The following is a 22,388-nucleotide window of genomic DNA, read 5'->3' on the forward strand; positions in this document are numbered from 1 at the left end:
GATAGCTCTGGTTTGAGATAAATTTTAAAAATATGGTCTTGTTGCAATCAGATTTGGAATGACACCAAATTCTGAATATAAAAATTTCTTGCTAACTGGAAATCCCGAGTTTTGGCCAGCTTTACTTGGATTATCATCCTCCAAAAACACAGGCCCTTAACTTGAATTGTGGGACAATCGCCTTTAACTGTTATCAGTAGAGCCCTATGACACACAGTTAGTTGTCCAGTTCTGCTTTCATCCCCTAGTGGGCATTGGTCCATGTACACAATTGTCAAGTGATTACACTGTTGCTTGGATTTTTTGCCTAGCTTTTGATTTGACTTTATCATCTCAAGAATGCTCATGTGATTGTAATATATAGTCTAATAAATTCTGCATGATCAAATAGCTAATATGCACTTGGAGATGTAGTGAAAAGTCTTTAAAGAGAAACTAGTGAACATAAAAACAACTCCCACTCCTAATGATTCTTCTGTTTACAAATCACTTCTGCTGTATCATTTTTATTCATCAATTGGTGAAAAGGGACTAGGTATTTGTAAGTTGGCATTTATTCAGTCTCCCTTGTCTCTGCCCTACTGTCTGTGTCCATTTTTTTGAGGGGTGCTATCTCTCTCTTCAATTGATCTCCCTGCATGTCCAGATGGGGAGTTGGTATTTTTGGCACTCATTTCATTGGGCTGTATGTGAAGTCTCTGCCAATCTCCTAAATTTAAGCATTTATCTTCCATCTGTGTCTGAGAACTCTAGTCTCCATACCACCATTGATGAATGGGAGTATAATACAATGTAGAAAACAAGTTTAGTAGGATCTGCTATTAAAATACATATTGGGAAAGTAATTGTCAAAAGGTATGTGCATATTTTTTTTCAGGCTTGCCTTTCTTGGGCCTGTTTCTCGGAGCAGAGCCTTTATTTAACTTCCATGGACCTCAGCAGGAGTTCCTCAAGTCTTGTGGTGAGAACAGAGCCCAAGACATTTTTGGTTTTATTGAGAATAAGTATTTAGGGCCACATACATTTTATGATCTCAAGGCTGTGTATAAAAAAGCAAGAAACACTGCTTTGGGTATAACCCTCTTTTTAAGTCTTCAGGGTTTGCTGGGCTTCACGTTACTGGAAAATGTTACCTTTAGCTTGATCTTGAGGATTTATTGGAAAGGTATTGAGAAAGAAAATATTGAAATACTTCACTAGTAATTAGTGAACGATGTCATAGTTTGATCAGCACCCAACATGCGTCGTCATCTGAAGTTCCCTTTGAATGTGTAAGGAGACCTCTTAGAGTAGGGTTATTGTATTAAGTTTGAAATACATCTGAGGGTCACCTCATCCCCAAAGCAACAATGAAGATTTAGTAGTGGTCCATCACAGGGGCAGTGTAACTTACTCAGCAGATGAGAGCTGGGTGTCCACGTGTTATACTGAGTTGAGAAGTTATTTAATCATAGCTAAGATAATACACTGGTTGGGGGGGGGAAACACCCCAAAAACATTTAAAGAAAAAAAAAAGCCCAACCCCCCAAAACAAAACACCAATTCTCTTCTTCCTCCCCCCCCCCTTTCAATATAACATGGATTTTATTTAAACTAGAATACAGAAAACTGGATTCCAGTGACTTACAACATTAGATTACTATATATTATAACACGTACTGTAGCTTACTAAATGTACTTAACTAAATATAACCCTCTAAATAGAGAAATATCATTTCTCTCTGTATACAGAAGGTATTCTAGGTTATTTTTAGTTCAAGGTTCCCCTTTCCCTAGCACCCAGTGAGATATCTAACTCTCATAACTTGGATGAAGGTGGCCTGACCCAGTTATCAGATCGAGTCTGAGCCAGGCCAGGTCAGATACCAGGAGGTCGGAATCTGAGACAGGCCAGAGAGCAAACCGAAAGTCAGGTCTCAGGAGGCAGGCAGGGTTTGGTTACCAGGTGATCAGCAGGTGGCAGTTGGAGCAGGTATTGCAGGGGAAGCAGACTGAAGCAGGGGGAACCCAGCTGAATGGACAACTTCCTGTTCCTGTTCTTGGTTTAAATAGATGCTGGGACCCAATCAAGACCCCGCCCCAGCATTCTGCCAAACTTTTGTCAGAGTTTAGCTTCTATTCTGACAACTGTTCGCAGGTCACTGAATGGCAGTTTGGCACTTCTTAGCTCCTAAAACCTTGTGGACCAGGGTTCAAGACCTGCAGCCCATGATATTAGCATCCAAGTCAGTCTTTGAGCTTCAAGTGCTTCTCATGACTTCCTGAAGACAAGGACTCAAGTCCAGTGATGCTTGCTTGCAGGAATGCCTATTAAACCAGACCCACTGGATTTGAAGGACCTTTGATTCTCCTGCTGTCTGGGATAACATGACATCAAACATGGACTGACTTGACCAGCCAGCTTTAAACCAAAGGGAACCACTTCTGCATGTGTCTGTCTGTCCTGCTCAGTCTCTCCACTCACTCTTGGTTTTTCTCGGTCCTGGTTTCTCTTTGGCTGCCCCCTCCCCTTGCTCTTTCCCTCCATCTCCCTTTCTCTCAGGCTCTGCACTGCCTGCCTCTGTTCTTCCACCATTCCCCTCTTCTCTTCCAGCTGTCACTTCCCCTTCTGCTGTATTCACCCTGCACACACCCTAAATCATATGTCCCTTTATAGGACCGAGTCCCTTTTCCCATATTTACAAATAGTTGGCTCTTAGTTAGAAGCCTAAGTGGGTGCTGAGGTCTTGAAAATCTATCTCCACCTGTGGGTGCTCACCTGTTTCAGAATGTGGTCTAGTGAGCTCGCATGTGCAGGGCTCAGAGAGATTAAAACTAATAAACCTAAAACCTCTCTAGAAACTGCCTCTGCTTTAATAAGCTGTGAATTTAAAGTCTGATATCTAAGGCTTTGCCAGGGCTAGAAGCAACTGTTGTACTCCTGGGGAAAGGAGGATCTCCATTCACAATGGTATAAACGCTTCTGTTTATAGCCCAGCATGGTCACAAGGCTTCAGACCTTAAAGCTTGACATTTTTATGTCTAGAAAAAGCTAGCTCTGGCTCAGGACAGAATCTTTCCTGTTGTGAGCCTTGTGCCAGGGCAATTTTGGGGACATTCAACGGGTAGGGAAGAAGAGAATCATTCCTCTTGCAAGTTGATTGTAAAAAAACAATGGTGACTGTTTTTTAAACTGTGGATGGGTCTGGAATGTTAGAATAAGTCTCAAGAAAATTATTATTAAGCAATTCATTTAGTCAAAGTATGTGATACTTTGCACAGGCCTTGCAATATATCACCTGGCTAGCATCTTTTAATAAAGGTATACTGTAAATACATTAATAAATGAAGATATATCAAGTACTAATCATAGAGTGCTATAAATACCTGTGCATGTGCCTGTTAATTGCAGCTCCTCAGAATGCCTCCCCAGCTCTATGAACAACTCTCCGGTTCTCTGTACGGTTTACATTATTTTATTTTCTATCCTCACTTTGAAAGGTACAGCGAGGTTTGGCCAACATGCCTGGTTTGTCATTACTTCTTTGAATCTAAGTAAGTTTGCTGTCTGATACCAAATAACTAGGTTTATCAGCTCATCTGGAGTGTCCACATTCGACTGCTTCTTGCAAATGACAGAGTAGTATTCTGTTGTGTTGTCCTAGTAATAAGCCTGGACCATTCTGACATTATGATAACACTTATATGTATGTATAATAGTTCCCAAAGAGGAGGTAAAGTAAAACATCCCTAATAAACACACATCTTTTCAGTGTGAGAGGCCAGGAAGGACATTGTTTTGGTCACAGCATAATCGTAATGAAATGTGGGTGGTAGCAGCAGAGAATGGGAAAACACTTGCTTTGCATTCTGTCTCAAATTAAATGGGAAAATAGAAATTTAAATAAATTACAGAACTTGATAGGAGTGAAATCTGAATATACTTTATGCAGAAAAGCTGTTGTGTATATATCCTTTAAAATCATTTACCACTAATCCTGCCTTAGAACTGGTATTTAAGAAAAATATCAGTTTATTTTGTACTGTCTAATGCTTTAAAATAGTATGTTAATCACATTGTGATTGATCTGCAGTTCTGTAAAATAGTTCTACATTCTAAATGATCAGAAACACTCATCAGTGTGTTAAAAAACACGAAGATGTTTCTGGCAGGAAAATGTTGCTAATGGGATTATCGTCTGTTGGCACAACAGAAAATTGAGAGGGGTTTCTTACTACCAAACACCGTTTAGATGCTTTAGCTACTTTTTTTTAGTACTACCACAGAAACAGTAGGAAAGATTGAACTGCTGTAATGTTTCAAATTCTAAGCTACATATATAGCTGAATTACTACTTTAAAACCATTTTAAATTTTAAGCCCATACATTATCTTTACTAGATCAATTCTCCAATTCTATCACACTGTAAAACCACAATAAGAATATAAAATAGTGTATTATTTAGACATGGATTCTTGCCCCACAATATTTTTCCTGTCCTCTCTTCTGGAGATAGATGAGGTGTTTCTCTTGCTTTGTAACACTGGAATGTTTTATTCTTCTATTCCCCAGTGTTAACTTGCTTTTATTCAAGTGAAATGAGTTTTATATTTAAATTTATGGTGATTTTTCACTCAAATCCCGTTTGTTCAATGAAGAGTAAGAAAAGCCCTGTTGGAAGACAACCAGTGCATTGATTGGCCACTTGATGGCATCACTCTGCTGTATGGGAATTGTATCCACTTTACCAGTAAGGCTATTCTCCTTCTGTGCTTGGTGTAAGAGAACTTTCAAATGCTATTCCGGAGTAATAAAGAATGAATAGAGTTGTTATTAATATGCTTCAGTTAGTGAAGTGAAAGTCATAGCTCTACCTTCATAACTTGGTTCCCTTTCTCTGATGTATCACTTAGCGCCCTTTATAGTTTCTATTTACCTGTGTAAAGAAGACCATCAGAACAACAAGCTAAATTTCCTTCCCCTTTCTTTACTTGCTGCTGTCCTTCAGAAATTTTGTCAGGTTAATGTGATCATGAAGAACTTGATTCTTTATTACTTGTTGTGAAACATTGCTTTCTTCCTTTCAAAGCAGTAATGGAAAAAAATCTCCATTTTCAGCATTCCAGGTGGATTTTAAGTGCTGGGTAAAAGGAATGATAAGACTTAAACTCATTTGTATTGATGATCTGATAAACTCTTTTCAGGCAAACAATTTTAAATCTTCAGTTGACACATCCAATGAGCACTTGGGGGTGGAGGGCCGACGAAGGGTTGCATGGCAATATTACGGGAACGTTTCATATAAAGGAGGATTCTTGGTAATTATTCATGCCACACTTTAGGTGGTGTTGAGAGAGATACCTGAAACATCATTTTATTACTAAAGAGGTGAAACATTAGGGTGAGTCTGGAGAGCTCAGTGGACTGGTAGCAGAAAACAGAACCTTGTGACTAGAGTTTAGAGAACAAGGGCGGAGCCTAGCCAAACTAGTCATAGTTCAGTTGGAGTTAATGGAGCAATGACATTTGAGACCAGCTGAGAATCTGGCCCCCAAAATGATTTGCCATCAGAAAGTAGGTAATTTGGTGGTCAATATGAAATGAGTTGAAGATCTCAAACCAGTTTCTAATAGACAGTTCTTCTTACCACAGAAGTTATCTTAGTAATGGCAACAGGAAATAATGGGCACCCTTGCGAACAATCTTGGCTGGGAGGCTAAGAATCTGAATAGGCATGGAAATAGAGTCAACTTCCCACCTGGAGAGGTGATGACTTCCAGTCAGGATTAAGGCTCTTTGGCAGGATACGGTAGGGAATAGGAAGCTACTGCTGCTACCCGTGATGTAGTTGTTCTGTGGATAAGTTTTCATTTCCTAGGGATACCAATCCTGCAATTCTTGCAGGCACTAGATTCCCTTCTCAGAAGTTTAAAAAAAAAGATAAGTACCATTCCTTTTAGTTTCTATTTTTTTCTTACTGCTGTAATTTTTAAATGTTTTGATGGAGGGGGAAAGAAAGACGCTCTCAGTGAAAAATTATGTTCCATTTTTTGACTAGCTCCTCCACTTTCTTTTTGAAACATTCAATAACCTTAGCTGACAGCTGTGGTTGTCTTTTAGCTCAGGCAGTAGAAGCTGATCCTTTTAAAGCAGGGATTCTAGGTTTGATTCTGGCTGCTGTGACCCATCCAGGGGCATCCCTTTACACAGTTGAACCACCATTGTGAACACCTCAGAAATGGAGGTTATTTGTAATTGTGAACAAAACATTATGGTGGTTCTTTTAAAAGTTTACAGCTGAACTCTGACTTCATGAAGCTTTGAAACTTTACTATGCAGAAGAAAAATGCTGCTTTTAACCATCTGAATTTAAATGAAATAAGCACAGAAACAGTTTGCTTATCAAATATTTTAAAAACTTTTTTAATAGTTTGTTTTACACAATACTGTACTCTATTTGCTTTTTGATTCTACTGCTGCCTAATTGCGTACTTCCGGTTCCAAATGAGGTGTGCGGTTGACCGATCAGTTTGTAACTCTGGTGTTCATAACTCTGAGGTTCTATTATACTGAGAAATGATTAAATAGTCCGGCACAAAACCTGATGGTCCACTGGTGATGTATTGTGTACCGGTTTCTGAGCTTGGCCCTCCACTCCTGGGCTGGCAGAGGCTGAGTGCAATTGGGGGGGAAAATGTTAAATTTCTGGGAATAAGCGCTTTGTTCTGCTCTAAAGTGAAGTCCAAGTGAGCCACCATGCATGGCACTGATGTGTTTCAGAACAAGGTGTATCTAGCCTACCTTTTCTAGAAGGACAGGTTGTATAACATGAGTCCTCTGAAGGGGAGGACTTTTTTTTTGAGAAACTGAATGCATCTTGGGGTTTTCATGATTTCTGTGTAAGATACAGATCGACATGGTTAACTTGTTCTGCATGTATAATATGTTTCTCAGAATCCAAGTAAGATGGGTTTCCCTTTTGAAAAGCATTTATGTGCTGGCTTATCTACACTTCTGGGATTCCTGTGTCTGATTTTTTATTTTATTTATTTTTTTTTTCTGATTGGAAGGGACTCCTCAATATTCAGAGGGCTGTTGCGTTAATCATTTGAATGCTGGAATATTCACTAACATGCTCTATAGAGGCCCTTTTGACAGTGCATTACTATGCACAGGGAATAGATTTGTTTTTCATGTCATATCTAGTAGAAGACCTGACATTAGAAGCTTTACTATTGAATGATGTTGAGTAGGGGCAATACTATGGCAACTGAGAACTGCACCAAGGATGAGCAAGATTTTTCTTCTGTTTCTGAAATAAACAATCTTGACCGGGAATGTGGGACTGAAAAATGTCAAAAGTTTGCTCCAAAAAGCACCAATAATGACGTGATCATTTTAAATTTTAAGAGGACTGTAAGAAAATACCCCTTGGATTTAAATACTTTTGTGGATCTAAGGCTGGATTGCTCAGATAGGTGTTCTTGTGTTTTTGGAAATTGAAATGAAATGGTTGTACAATTTGCTTTCTGGTTCTGGAATAGAGCGTATTTCAATTGAAAAAGTAATGGGTGATAAGGTGACATGCTACCACTTCCTTGACTAACTATATAATAGGATACAAAAATAAAAACACATGGTGTCACACAGTTTTTTTTACCACTAGTGCCAAAGTATGTTTAATCTATTTTTAATTTTTATTAACACTGGTGCTGTTCTGATTAGCAAGCATAGGTTTGTGTATGATTTTAAGAATTGAGAGAACCTTTTTTTTGGTATTTATAAAAAGGAAGAGAGGGAGAAGTTGTACAAAATGTACATAAAACCAGACACACAAAACAAAAGAAAACAAAGATACATTGCTAAGTATCTAAAGAGAAAAAATTGAATGCGGGTAGTAAAGCCCATAATTTGCAATGGCATGGTAATGCATGAAAAAGGTGTCACTACCTTTCTCAGGTAATAAAGCAAATTTAGGAGGAAGATGAATTTTGGGTAAAAGCTGAAGACTTACACCTGAGGTTGAAAGGAAATGTTCAACAGGAGACCATGTTCTGTGAAATTTGACATGTAGGGCTTAGCTGGTCAGCAAATCTCTGAACAAATTTCTTCATGGCAATAGTAAACTAATCCAGTGATAAACAGGCATGATGTTTCCTGTAGAGAAATACTTTTGTTTTATGAAGATTTTATTAAATAAGGACATGAAGATTGTTTTATAATACTTTCATTGTAATAAAAATATTTAATTAGGATTCATCGAACTATGTCAACATTAAACTGCATTTCCCTATTGTCTTGTTGGAGTTGTAGTTCTGTAGCCAATTGTTTTTCTTATGGGCCAGGCTGTGTGGCTGAACTACATCTCCTATAATGAACCCAGAGTCATTTGCTCTCATTATGGCTATGCAGAAGAAGTCAATTACGTTTTTCCCCAAGTGTAAGGTGAAAAACAATTCAAGAGAGTTGGCAGTTTTTCCAAAGAGACATTGTTAAGGACAAAAGAACAAACTATCCCATAGTGTAGGAAAGATGGGGGGAGTATGGCAAGAAACCATTCTGGCTTAACCAGGAAATCTTCAATGATCTGAAACTCAAAAAAGAGTCCTATGAAAAGTGGAAACTAGGTCAAATTACAAAGAATGAATATAAACAAATAATACAAGTGTGTAGGGACAAAATTAGAAAAGCCAAGGCACAAAACATGACTAAATTAGCTAGAGACATAAAGGATAATAAGAAAACATTCTTAAAAATAGCAAAAGGAAGACCAAGGACAGGATAGGGTTGTTACTCAATGAAAGGGGGGGGGGGGGGCGGGAAACAATAACACAAAATGTGGAAATGGCAGAAGTGCTAACTGACTTTTTTGTTCCAGTTTTTATCAAAATGGTTAGTAGAGACTGGACATCTAACTTAATGAATGCCAGTGAAAATGAGGCTAAAATAGGGAAAGAACGAGTTAAAAATTACTTATACAAGTTAGATGTCTTCAAGTAACCAGGGCCTGGTGAAATACATCCTAGAATATTCAAGGAGCTGAGTGAGGAGATATCTGAGCCATTAGCAATTATCTTAGAAAAATCATGGACGACAGGAGAGATTCCAGAGGACTGGAAAAGGGCAAATATAATGTCCATTTATTATAAGGATAATCCTGGGAATTACAGATCAGTCAATTTAACTTCACTACTGAGAAAGATAATGAGCAAATAAATAAGCAAACACCTAGAAGATAATAAGGTGTTAAGTAACAGTCAGCATGGATTTGTCAAGAACAAATCATGTCAAACCAATCGAATAGCTTTCTTTGCCTGGGTAACAAGCCTTGTGCATGGGGGCATGGGGAGAAGCAGTAGATGTGGTAGTATATATTGACTTTAGTAAGGCTTTCGATACTGATTCACATGACCTTCTCATAAATATAGTAGGGAAATACTACCTAGACGAAGCTACTATAAGATTGGTGCAAAACCATTCCCAGTGGCTCAGTCAAGTTGGAAGGGCATATCAAGTGGGGTCTTGCAAGGATCAGTTCTGGGTCTGGTTCTATTCAATATTTTCATCAATGATTTAAATAATGGCATAGAGAGTACACATGAAGTTTCTGGCTGATACCAAGCTGGGAGGGGTTGCAAGTACTTTGGGAGATAGGATTACAATTCAGAATTACCTAGAGAAATGGTCTGAAGTAAATAGGATGAAATTCAATAAGGACAATTGGAAAGTACTCCACTTAGGAACAATCAGCTGTACGCATACAAAATGGGAAATGACTGTCTAAGGAGGAGTACTGCAGAAAGGGATCTTGGAGTCAGTGGATCACAAGCTAAATGAGTCAACAGTGTCACACTGGTGCAGAAAAAGCAAACATTCTGGGATGTATTAGCAGGAGTGCTGTAAGCATGACATTAGAAGTAATTCTTTTGCTCTGCTCTGTGCGGATAAAGCCTCAATGGGAGTATTGTGTCCAGTTCTGGGGCACCACATTTCAGGGAAGATGTGGACAAATTGGAGAGAGTCCAGAGAAGAGCAACAAAATTGATTAAGATCTAGCAAACGTGGCCTATGAGGGAAAATTGAAAAAATTAAGTTTGTTTAGTCTGTGGAAGAGAAGACTGAGGGTGAACATAAGTTTTCAAGTACATAAATTGTTCTCATTAACCTCGGAGGATAGGACAAGAAGCAATGGGCAAGTCAAGTAAGCACTAGAATAAATTGCCTAGGGAGGTCGGGGAATCTCCCTCATTGGAGATTTTTAAGAGCAGGTTAGACAAACATCTGTCAAGGAGGGTCTGCATAACTTAGTCTTACCTTGCGTGCAGGGGATTGGACTAGAAGAGCTCCTGAGGTCCCTTTCAGTTCTACAAATCTATGATTCTATGGGAAATACAGTCCTCCAGTGTTCTGATGCCTTCCTAATATTCTGGCTTTTCAGAAATAATTGTCACTAATGTAGTGTTAATTAACTAATTCATCTAATACTTTTGGATGCATATTATCAATCCCCTCTGATTTTTCTCTTTACATTTTCCAAGTACTCCCTACTAACACGTTATTAATATCTGTTTTCACAAGGTCATCTTTACTTCCTAATCATCTAAACTATCTAAACTATTTCTTAAAGTTGATTTTTTAAAAAAGAAATTGTTTCTAGCCATGTTTGAACCATCATTAATTAAATTCCCCTCTTTATTTTTAATGGCCCTCTCTTAGCTCCATAGATTTTCCTTTAATATATTGATAAAAGGTGTCTTCCCTTTAACCCCTTTTGTTAGAATTAGTGTGTTTTACTTTTGCTAAATTTTCTTTTTCTTGCAAGCCTTAATTAACTGTTAGAATTATTCTTTGGTTGCTTCATGCTTTTATCTATCCAGACAGAAGAGTTTTTTCTTTTAACCATGTTGTAATTGCTTTTCTCAGAGGAATTGTAGTCTGTGCCTTCTTTTTAAAATGCTATGATGGGGTGCTCACTTCATACCAGCCCTGGAAGGGTTAAGCTGTGGGAGAAACTGGCTAAGGTATAAAGCCGGGAAGTTTGCAGAAGAAAGGGGCTGCAGTGTGGAAGCTGGTAGTCATTTTCTGGGCTTAGAAAGGGAAAAGGAGGAAACCTAGGGAGAAAGAGAAGCCTGGGATCCTGGCCCTGAGGGAAGAGTTTATCCAGAAGGGTGGAGAAAGGAGCAGTGAGGTTAGAGGTTGTGCAGACCTTGGCTGCTGGTTGTAGGGTCCCTGGGCTGGAACTCAGAGTAGCAGGTGGGCCCTAGGTTCCCCTACAAGGCAGTGGAAAGTGGGGCACAGGGTTGTTGGAGATAATGACCGGACATCTGGTCTGGAGGGACTTTGATACCTTGGAATAAGGTGTCAGGCTGGATGAGCATTTTAAAAAGAAGGTACAGATTACAATTCCTCTGATCCTTACGTTGCTGTGTTCTGGGAACCTATCCATTATTGAGGCAAATACAGATAAAATTGCCCTCACTCACACAGTGTTCCTCTCTTGGTAAGATATAGAGGCAGGATGTCTTCTCCTCTAGGTGCATTCTCTATTTTATGCGTCATAATGTTGTTGTTGCCTTCTGGATACTGTAACTTAGAGAATTCCTTGACAATGCAAATGAGGCTGTTATTCAACAGGTGTTAGTGTAGTTTTAAATTCCCTATGAGTATGGCATCCTGTGGTACTGCTCTTGCACAGTAATTAGTGGTGAAAGAATGTTTAATTTTTGTTCTTTTAGATCTAGTTGTCTATAGCAGATACCTATTGTTTCAGTTTGTTTCCTTCGGTTATCTCTACCCAAAGAATTACACTACCATACTTTGTTTTGATCTGTTTTTGGTGGGATAGTCTTTTTCATGTTACATCACCCCCTCCCTATTTATCCCTTTCTAACATTACAATCAAGTAATACCACAAATTTTTTAAAAAACATTGAAATTATTGATTAAAAGAAATATGAATATCTCTATGTATGTCTCCTGAAAGATCTTAAGCGTTTGATTAAACATATAGCTTTGAGTTGATAAATACTGATCTTTTAGCTCTTCACTGCTCTTTAAAATTATACAACCCCCGCCCCCCCCCCCCAAAAAAAAAAAAAACAAAAAACCAACCAACCAAACAAAAAAACCCTTTCCATTATACAAATGTGTCCAAATTATCAATCTAATCAGATTGAAAAGAGCTGGACAAAATTTTTCTACTGAATCTTTTTACAGTGAAAAATGCAGATTAATCATACCATCAATTCATGTCAATTTCACCGAATTGTTTTTCAGCTGAAAACAAAACCTAAGAATTCCAAAAAGTCAACATGTTTGTTTTGACACTTTCAAAATGAAACATTTAGATTTTCTAATTTGAAAAGACTTTATTTTGAATTTTTAAAAAATTAACAACATAAAGGGAGCTCAACATTGAAACACAGCATTTTGTTTTGGATCAGACAATATTTTGTTTGACTTCAAATTAACTTTTTAATTTGACAACATTTTTTAAAAACTCATTTTGGGTGATCTGAATCAATTTTTTTCTAGAATTGTCTATGAACCCAAACCACTGTTTGCACAGTTCTTCTTTTGAATTGCTGATTAAAATGTATACATTAGTAGCAGAGCAGCTGATTTCCAAGTTTCGATTTCTTTTGTAATTATTTAAGTTTATAAGCATACTTTTATGTTTTGGTGAAGTATGTAAATATTAGGGCTAGTTGGAATTAGCTCTTTCTGGCTCAGTGGGTAATACTGATACAGTGTAAATTACCCCTTGGTTTCAGAAGTTTGCATGTTCAAGTCCTCAGCCAAGACTTGGATTCCTGTGCAGTAGTTGATGTTTTGATACATCATGGTTGGGTGCTGATGTTCCAAAAAAATGCCTTTTGCTGACCAGCTGGCACAATTTGAAACTCAGGTATCAGTTTGACACCAGTGTAATTCCATTGACTTCAGTGACGTTCTTTCATTTACACTGAATCTAGTCAAGTATACACATGTTCCAATTTCCAGTGTTTTCTCCAAATGAAAATAAAAGTTCCTGTCATTTCACAAAAAGCTCCATTTTCCACTGTATTTATTCATTCTTAGTAAAACCAGATTCAAATATCCAAGTGTTCTTTATGAGATGCTGTTGAACAAATAACTTAAGCCTGTTGCATTTGTCATGGTTATTAGTAACTTAGTAGGTTATTAGCTAGCTATCTACCTTTGACTGTATAAATCTGCAGGCATGGATAATCCATGAATTCAAGGGATTTAACTCCCCTGTGTAGATTCTCCCCCTCCCCCACAGATTTTACTGTGTTCTTTGGAATCTGAGCTTTCATTTAATAAACAATCCCCAAATTTCCTAGTCCTTCTGGTTTATGAAGATAACCTTCTCGATGCAGAAGTCTTCAACCCCGAGTAACTGAAATTATAGCACCAAAGCAAGTGGGAACTCTCCCTGCTCCACCATGCTCATTTCACTGGGGTGCTAGATATGAAACCTAAATCCACACACTTAAATGCAACTTTGTTAATCATTTCCTTGCAGAGTGTGGTGGATGTATGCACAATTGCCACATGTGAGATCTTTTTCATTTGAAAGAACTTTCTGAGCAACGAGGCAGCAAATTCTCAACATGCAAATAGACAAATATTATAAAATGCAATATATTTGTATAAGGTGACTCTCATAAGCCATATCACAGATAGCAGTAAAAGGAAAGAGACTCAGAAATGCAAGTGAAAAGGAAGGGTTTAAAAGGTTTAACCTTTAAAAAGGAAGAGGTCCGTATCCCAGAAGGAATTAGGGAAGGGGACCAAGATAGAATTGGCAGCATAAGTAGAAGTGAGCTACTTTAGAACAGAGCAGAGGGGATATAAAGGAGTTCAAGATTGGAGAGGCAGAGTGAATTATAGAAGTTGGATATATTGTCAGGCCAGAAATGTGGTGGGAACTAATCTATTGATAATTGTGGAAGCAAGAGAGCAATTTTCCAATCATATTCTGAAATGAATGAGAAACTGGTGGAAGGGAGACTAGAAGTTGATGATATGCCCCTGTTTCCTGGAGCAAGATAGTAGCCTGGGGTTTAAGGAGTTAAGGGTTTTTTTAGAGATGGGCCTGAGCCAAACCCTATAATCCAAACATCCCTGAGCTTCAGGGAAATTGGTTCTAAATCCAAACTTTACGATTTATATTCATTTTTAGAAATAGGATGGCAATCCAGGAAGGAATAGCAGCAGTGATGAAACAAAAAGTAAATAGATATTAGGCTCAAGATAAAGAATAATTCTTACATTATTCCAAATAGTGCATCTGCTGGTGTTTATGATTGACAGGGAAATATGATAGGAAAAAATAAGTGTAAGATAAAGGATCATCGCAAGATATCTGGACTTCCAAGTTAAGGTGTAGTCTGCATGGAGTTTTATGGAACTGCATGGAAACGTGGGTCAATGAAGTAGTGAAAAGTGGTCATGTACTCTAGCCAGGGCAAAACTATCAAAATAGACCGATCAAGAAGAGTTAAAGACAGCAGTAAGTGATTGGTATCCAAGATAGAAGCTAAAAATGAAATGTCCTAGGAAGAGAAGATGCGTGTAGAACATGACCAAGGACAGAGCCTTGAGCTACTCAGTAATGGAGGAGGGGATGCTGGAAAGATGTAAAATCTCCTTTAGAAAAAAGCTTATGAAAGCAGAATTCAAAAGAGATTGTAGGAGATGGTTGCTTCTTACTCAAGGTGTACAAATTCTAGAGTGATCAATAGTTTTGAAAGCCTCATTAAAATCAAGTAGGAGGATGATAGATCTGTGAACAGAGGCAAAGGTAGGTCAATAAGAAACTAGAAAAAAGATTTCACTTAGTCACATCAATTATGTACAATATTGTCCTTTAGAGAAGATGGCAATAGTGTATTCATATTGCCATCAACTAATAAACTGCAGGAGTCCTGCAGTGTGGTTTGAGGGATGTGAGAGCGTCTGTAAAACAGAGACCATCAGTAATGAAGGCAATACAGTATAATAAACTAATCTTACTGTTTATGTATCAGTGAAATGCTGAGAGCAGGTCATTTAAAATATTCTGTCTTTCAACTGTGAGTCTCGACTTTCAAAGCATTATTTGATGAAGTCTCATAATATCCCTGTGAGATAGGTAAGTGCTGTTGTAACAGTTTTAGATGAAGCAGTATGAGTGAAAGGAACTGGGGGTCAATTCTTAGAGAAGAGGACTTAGGGTCAGAGTCATGGATTCTCTTCTCCCCAGTGCTAGTGAGTCATTTTGTGACCTTGAGCAAATCACTTAAAATCACAACTTCTTATTGTTTCCCATTTTATAGCAAATGATTACACTTTTTATAAGGCATGTTGACATCTTCAAATGAAAAGCACCAATCATGTGCAAAGCATTTTTAATATTTTATATATGGGTGAGGTACAGAGAAGTTGTGACTTATTCAAGGTCAGATAATGAGGTAGTAACTGAAATCTGTGTATAACCCAGGATCCATGAGGCCCGATCATGCTCTAACCATTAGTTTGCACTACCTGCCAATATCAGAAAGTAGAATAGGAAATAACAAATCTCTTTATCATAACAGGAGCTGGGGGAGAGCGGATCCTGACAAATGTTCCCAAAGTTGCTGTCAGATTTCTTTTTATTCTTGGTCATATTTATTCACTGTTGCATACTGATGGATGGTAATGCATTTGCTCTTACTGTACTAAATCCTAACCATCTCTTCAGGATGGTCAGTGTTGCAAAGGTGGTTGAACTCTTTGGACTCTACCATATTGTAATATATACAATAGAGGTTTTCTATTTTAAAAAAAGGCAACAGCTTTGTTTCACATGTTTACGTACTCTTTGTAGTAAGAAGAGGAAGTGACTAATACAATGTACAATCACATTGCTTAGAGTTCTCCCCCATTTTTGTATCACCCTTTCTGGTTATAAGGTCTCAAACTTTAAACATGGCATATAATGAAATTACAAAATGTTTTAGCTTTTGTGAAAGCTACTAGATTAACAGCCCTGTATACAGAATTCTTCTGCATAGCCTATCAACATGTACTGTAGAGCAGCAGATCAAAATCCCCCAACTACACACATTGCATTGTCCATATGCTCTGGGTATCCTGAGAGATAGGAGGGCCATGTTTTTCCACAATCTACTGAATCAGTGGCCTGTTTGCTATCAACAAGGGAGCAGTTAGCAGTTAATGCCCATTACTGTATGAGGTTCTCTTTTGGTACATGGATATTTGCCCATTATTAGCAGCTTTTCTGACCTTAAAGTCTGAGTCTATGAACTATACTGCGAACACCTTCTCATTTCACTTAAATCACCAAGCAACAGTCAAATGGTAAGAATTTCCTATTGCTACTGACATAGGTCAAATTTTCAACAGTTGATTGCTTTTATATTTTATTACCTATCTCTGAGCCATGATGTTTCCCACAATGCACACTGTTAGGAAAAGGTTTTACTTTTCCTCTGGCTACTTTTACAAGTAGAATTGTAGATCTGTAGATCCAGGCATGTTGTTATCACCTTAGATGACACCAGAGCTCTCGAGGCGTTTCTCTTGGCTGGACTATTCTCTTTCCTCTGTCCCCACTTCTCTCTTCCCTGGGCCCTCCCCTGCTGTGACTAAATGAATTACCTACGTGACACTTGCTCTAGCAAGTGGCCTTCGAAATCAAATCTGTTACCAAACCTGCATATCCTGTTTGGCAATGCAATGTTTGTCTGTTGCTAAATCAGGTCAGCTCTCAGGAAAAAAAAACCCCAACAGTTTCATATAATTATAATTAACACAGAGTAAATTTAGATAATGCAGATGACACATTTATCATAAGGACCATCAAGGAAATGGTTTTAAAAGCACTTCACCTTTCCACTGTTTGATTAGCTTACATGTTGAGCATTCCACATACAGTGAAGTATGTATATCTGATGTCAAAGTGAAATCACTGCATTTTCCATACCTTTTTAAAAAGACTTTATGTGGAATAGTTAACTGGTTGTGTCAATATAGAATTTTATGTATGTAATTACCAATGATCCATACAGATCCTCTTTTTCTGAGAATCAAGGGAGGCCAATTGGCTGGATCTGGCATGTTTGGAAGGAATCAATAAAACCCTAAACAATTTTTTCTTTATTTTTTTCCCCCAACCTCTCTGCACTTTATGGTTCCAGCCAAGACCAAAGTGGTCACACAGGAATAGCACAAGAAGCCTGTTCTTGTTGTATGACCCGAAGCACAAAATATAACGAGAGCATGTGTGGGCTTCAAAATACAGCACTTGTTTAGGGGTGGTGGTGAGGCGTACGTGCGAACTCCAATCCGGTGTTTGCAAAGGGCTCTTGTCTTTATAATGGACTTTATTCTGCCTTTAAAGTCTTGCTTTTTGTTCAAAATCCAGATCTAATTTTTGTGGCTACTTTTACCCTGTTTGTATAATGAATGTTACAGATTAGAAGGTGTGGTGTATGCAGTTACTTGAGCATTGTACTCTTCGCACGGCACCTCTACATTTCTAGGGACATCCTATCTGCCGGATGGAGATTGAATAAGGGCCCTCCACAGCTAAGATCGTGAGTCTTTACAGCTCAAACACGATAGCTGTAATCAATACACCACCTCTGTTGATCAAGCAGAGTGTGGACACACAACATGCAGAGCCCAATAGGTTACATGCTTCCTGTGGATAAAGGAAGCTCATCAGCACTTGGAATCTTGGATGACTCCCTATTTATATCATCGGCACTATCTTAGAGAGGAAGGTGATGGTACTATGATTAGGGTACTAACCAAGCGCATGAGAGATGTGACTCAGTACCTTGTTCTGCCACAGGTTTCTGAGAGACATTGGGCAAATCACTTACCCAGCTGTCAAATAGGAAAAATGGTACTTCCTTACCTCAAAGGGCTGTTGTAAGGGTGAATGTATTAGAGTGAGATGCTCAGATACTACAATAATGAGGGCTATGTAATTACCTGAGACAGGTGCTGTGGATTGAATTAAAGCTGAAAGCATGGATCTTTAGAGCTTGGTGGTTTAGCTAGGGGGTATAACAAACTCTTTTGTAGACTGGGCACAGAGGGAGATTGCATAACACACAGACTGGTAGGTTACCGTGACATTGTGTGCTCACTCATTGAAACTTGATTTTGATCCTTTCTTGTTCTTTCCTTAATCTAAAATAAAGGTAACTTAGACTGAAAGTACATGGTTGGAAAATATAACAGATGTATCACTTGCACTTTTAAACAAAATAATAGTTTGCTAAATTGGAGAGCTAAGGGCTAGATTTTACAAGCTACAGCTATCTGAATTTAGAATTTGTGTGACACTCAGTTTTCAGTAGCAGATGGTTTGAAATTTTGTTTTTAAATTGCAGCTGCTCTTCCAGATTTTTTGAGACAACTACAGTGTTAACAAATGCTTAGTCATTCTTGCTTTTCCCTTCATTCTAAAACATACTTTGAGGGTCGTCTTGCTTAAAAAGACATCAGTTTTGGGGGGGTTCCTTTTTTTAATTTTAAAAATCCTACAGATTTGTGTTTTGTAAACCAAATGTTTGAGGCTGAAATCTCTTTAGGGCCCCAACGTTTTGATCTCTGCAATACAGATCAAATGAAGGATGGTTTTGTGGAGAAGCCACTGGACTGGAACTCAGCAGAGCTGAGTTTACTTCCTGTCTCTCTCAGACTTCCTGAGTGACCTGAGGCAAGTTGTTTAATCTTTGCCTCCATTTCCCATCTGAAAAATGGGGATATTATCTTCCTCATGCCCTCGGTCCGTTTTCTCAGCATACATTGTATTAAGGTAACCAGATAGCAAATGTAAAAAATTGGGACACTTTTTGGGGGCGCATAGTTGTGTATCTAAGACAAAGCTCCTAATATTGGGATGTCTTGTCACCCTAGATTGTAAGTTCTTTGGTGCAGGGGCTATGTGCAGTAACTTGCTCCAACCGAGAGCAAGACTCCACTGGACTATGTGGCACTACAGTAGAATGAAGAACCACAGCATGTCCTGCTCTTCAGGGCATAAATTGTGTCTACCTTGTCTATAGTATTTAGCTAGACCAAAGGAATTTTTGAACTTGCTCTAACTCTGTTTTCTCCCTTCTTCTCCTCAGCCTGTGATCTGATGACCTTGGGGATCTTAGCCTTAGTGACATCCACTGGTTGTGCCTCAGCCAATGCCCTGCAGTCCCTGACCGATGCCATGCACATCCCACACCTCTTCGTACAACGCAACTCGGGAGGCTCCCCACGCACTGCTTGCCACTTAAATCCTAGTCTTGAGGAGGAAGAATACACACTAGCTGCCAGACCGCCTGTCCGCCTCAATGACGTTATGCTGAAACTCGTCACCGAACTTCGATGGCAAAAATTCATAGTATTTTATGACAGTGATTATGGTGAGTGCAATGGATCATTTCAGAAATACCACAGAATCTCTCTTGTGTTGAGCTGGAAAAGGCAATGCAAACATATGGTTTTGGGACATAATTGTTTGGGCTGCTCGTGGGTTAAGAGGAAAATGTTTTGAATGGACGCAGATCTGTAGTTTGAGTGAAAGAATGCAGTGAAAACTAATTCTCAGACAGGCAGCAAAGTTGCTTAGCAACACCCTATCAAGACAGCTGAGGTTTGAATCATTTTACAGGATTTCAGTAAAATATTAATAAGTTGTTGACGTTGATTGGCAGGGTTCATATGGGTATGCAAAGGAGTACAACAAGAACTCTACATTAATCCTTTGTAATACACTTTCTGTCAAAGCTGAGCACTGTTCCCTTTAAAAATAAATTTTCAAAATTTCTATTACTATAACTTCTCTATATGGTTCCCTCCATGATCCTCTGTTTGGAGCGTGTATCACAGTGGTACATTTCATGACATTTATAGTAAAGGTTAGAGTTAGCATTTCCCATGTGTCTGAAGTGAGTTATAGATCTGTCAGCAAAATTTTACTCTAGGCTGAAACTTGGGAAACCTAAGTCTTAGCTTGAGTGAATTAGGTATTCCAAGGTGGAAATAAATCAGTCTATGTGTTGCTGAACTCTCACATTGCAAAGAAAAAATCTAAGTTTATTATTTTTGCACTCCAGTGATGAAAATATGGCTTCATTTATTAAACTGATATTGTGTTCATTGCTATCTGCTTATAACCTGGTTTCTGCAATAGGGATCAACAGACTTGTTTTGCCTGATTTCAACCCCTGGCAAGCATTTTTGTGTTTGGGGTGGGAAATAAGGAGAGGGAAAGAGAAACATCACAGTGGTAAATTGTTAGATGTATATGTTATAGGTTGTATATAGAGTGTCCACTTATGCCAGCATAGCTCTCTTGTTCTATTCCTGTTACACAGCACAGGCTTCCCTTTAGCTAGCTGTGGAGAAAACACACCTTTTATTTTATTTAAATGGAATCATTCTTGATAAAAACTAAATATGGGTTTAAAGTTAATTTAGATTTGAGTTCAGGCTAGTTTTGCAAATCCCAGTAACTATGGTCCCTCCTCCAAATGTTTGTGAGGAAGGTTCACCCGTTCCGAAAGGAACAGAATGTGACTGCTGCTGATTTTGTTCAGAAATTCAGTTTAGCATTCAGAAGCATCATTAGTTCTGTAGAAATGTCTCATGGGTGGATTCAATCTGCAGATTTACATTACGCTTCTGAACTTTTAGATGATCTGTAGGGTCAAAAATCCAATGGCCCGATTCCTGCAGGCCTTACTTGACAGACTGTTTTTGTGCAAAAGGCTTAATGAAAGTTCAAGGGAAACCTGTTGGTCTTCTCCACTTTGTCTCCATTGTTTATTTGTACAGGTGTTTATTCCCTTCCAACTCTGTAAAGGGATGGGAGCATACTGATCAGTCATTGCCATCTTTGGGGGAAAAATATCCTATGCATGACTAGGGAGAAATGAACAAACATGTGGAGCTGTTTTTCCAAAACTAAATACTGTTCTTGAGACCAGTGATCATATGATTCTGGGGTAAATAACATACACTTTTAGAAGCTTCAATAATGATTCTTTAAACGTAAACTGAACATTAAAGAATATATGATATTAAATAATAATACAGTGGAACATCAGCCAATGTGAAGAAATTGGAAGTAAGTTTAGAGTAAAAGTTCACCTTTCCTATCTTTATTTTGTTTTACTCCTCCCTACCAGTGTGAACTCAGGTAGGAGGGCCATCTAAGTTCGGATTTCTCTCTCTCTCTCTCTCTCTCTCTCATATGAATCATCTTGATGCTAATTACAGTGGTGAACTTTCTTGGTCAATATCTTTACAATCTAGAATTCCATTTTCACCATCTGTATGTTCAGTGGAAACAGTTTTGTGTTACTGTATAGGGAACCACATCTCTGCTGCATCCTCAGTGCAGTACACCATAGTCCATGAGCTGCTCTAAATTGCATCAACTGGCTGTGGTTCCCTAAGGGCCATATATTAGTTGAGGATTGTTTGTGCTTTGCTTTCTGTCTCTTTATCTGTACACTCCTGGTTGGCCCTGTCATGCTCCCTGCACTGGAGCTGGAGGGAAAGGAAGAGAAGAAGCCAGCTCCAGGCCTGCTAGAGATTCTCTTATGCTGGAAGCGTCCCCAGCAGGGGAGTTATGAGAGGTTTCAATTCCATTGCCTTCACTTTGCAGAAAAAATTAAACTGAGAAGGCCAGAAAATCTGGTACTGAAGGCTTTTTGGGGCTGGGGAAGGGAATGAGAGAGGGTTTTTTGGAAGATACCAGTAGGTATTTGCAGGGAAAGGGAGGAAATTACATTGAAGAGCTAAAGACAGACTACCACATACCTAATTGTGGGTCCTCTGCCATCTCCTTAGTTTCTCACTAGACCTGTGCTTTTGCACTTCCAGCTAACTGACTTCTCAGCTCTGCATTCCTGATTTGGCTTCTGAGTCAGGTACTGGCGGTGAGGATGGAGGTCACTTGGAGAACATGTGCTCATGATCAAGGAGGGTTTCCAGTACCAGGCATTTGTGACCATTCTAGTAAACAGTCCTCTTCTGTGCAGTTTTTGGAAACCATAACTTTTCCCTGTCACCCACCTAGAAACTCAGATTTTTTTAGGACGAAATAATGTCAAGGAATCTTGTTTAATTAATAAACCAAAATCTTTGTTTATAACTTCATGCAGACGTTAAAGCTGAAGTCTATTTACATATCAATTATCTCTCCCATTTCTCTCACTTCTTTTGCATTGATCTAGAACAAAAATAATCCAATGTATAATTGATATTGCAAATATGTACGCATGGTAAGTTGAATGTTTGCCCTTAATCACCTCTGCAGTGCTCTCTTATAGAGCTATGGCTATGACAAAACATAGCTTGTTTGACATTTTTGGCACAAACTTTAGAGAGAGAAATTTCT

General features: G+C 38.5%; 1 protein-coding gene across 5 annotated transcripts in view; it reads left to right on the plus strand.

Moving 5' to 3' along the window:
- GRID1 (glutamate ionotropic receptor delta type subunit 1) overlaps positions 1-22,388 on the plus strand; it is a 710,419-nt gene that overhangs the window by 270,844 nt on the left and 417,187 nt on the right. For all 5 annotated transcript variants that reach the window (XM_067552528.1, XM_067552524.1, XM_067552526.1 and 2 more), the window contains exon 3: positions 19,120-19,404. In XM_067552528.1, coding sequence (XP_067408629.1) covers positions 19,120-19,404 — 285 coding nt within the window. The remainder of the gene's footprint in view (positions 1-19,119; positions 19,405-22,388) is intronic.

Source organism: Emydura macquarii, unplaced genomic scaffold (genome assembly GCF_026122565.2).
Source record: "Emydura macquarii macquarii isolate MOO-44397 ecotype Brisbane River unplaced genomic scaffold, CSIRO-AGI_Emac_v2 contig_1390, whole genome shotgun sequence".
NCBI classification, from domain to species: Eukaryota; Metazoa; Chordata; order Testudines; family Chelidae; genus Emydura; species Emydura macquarii.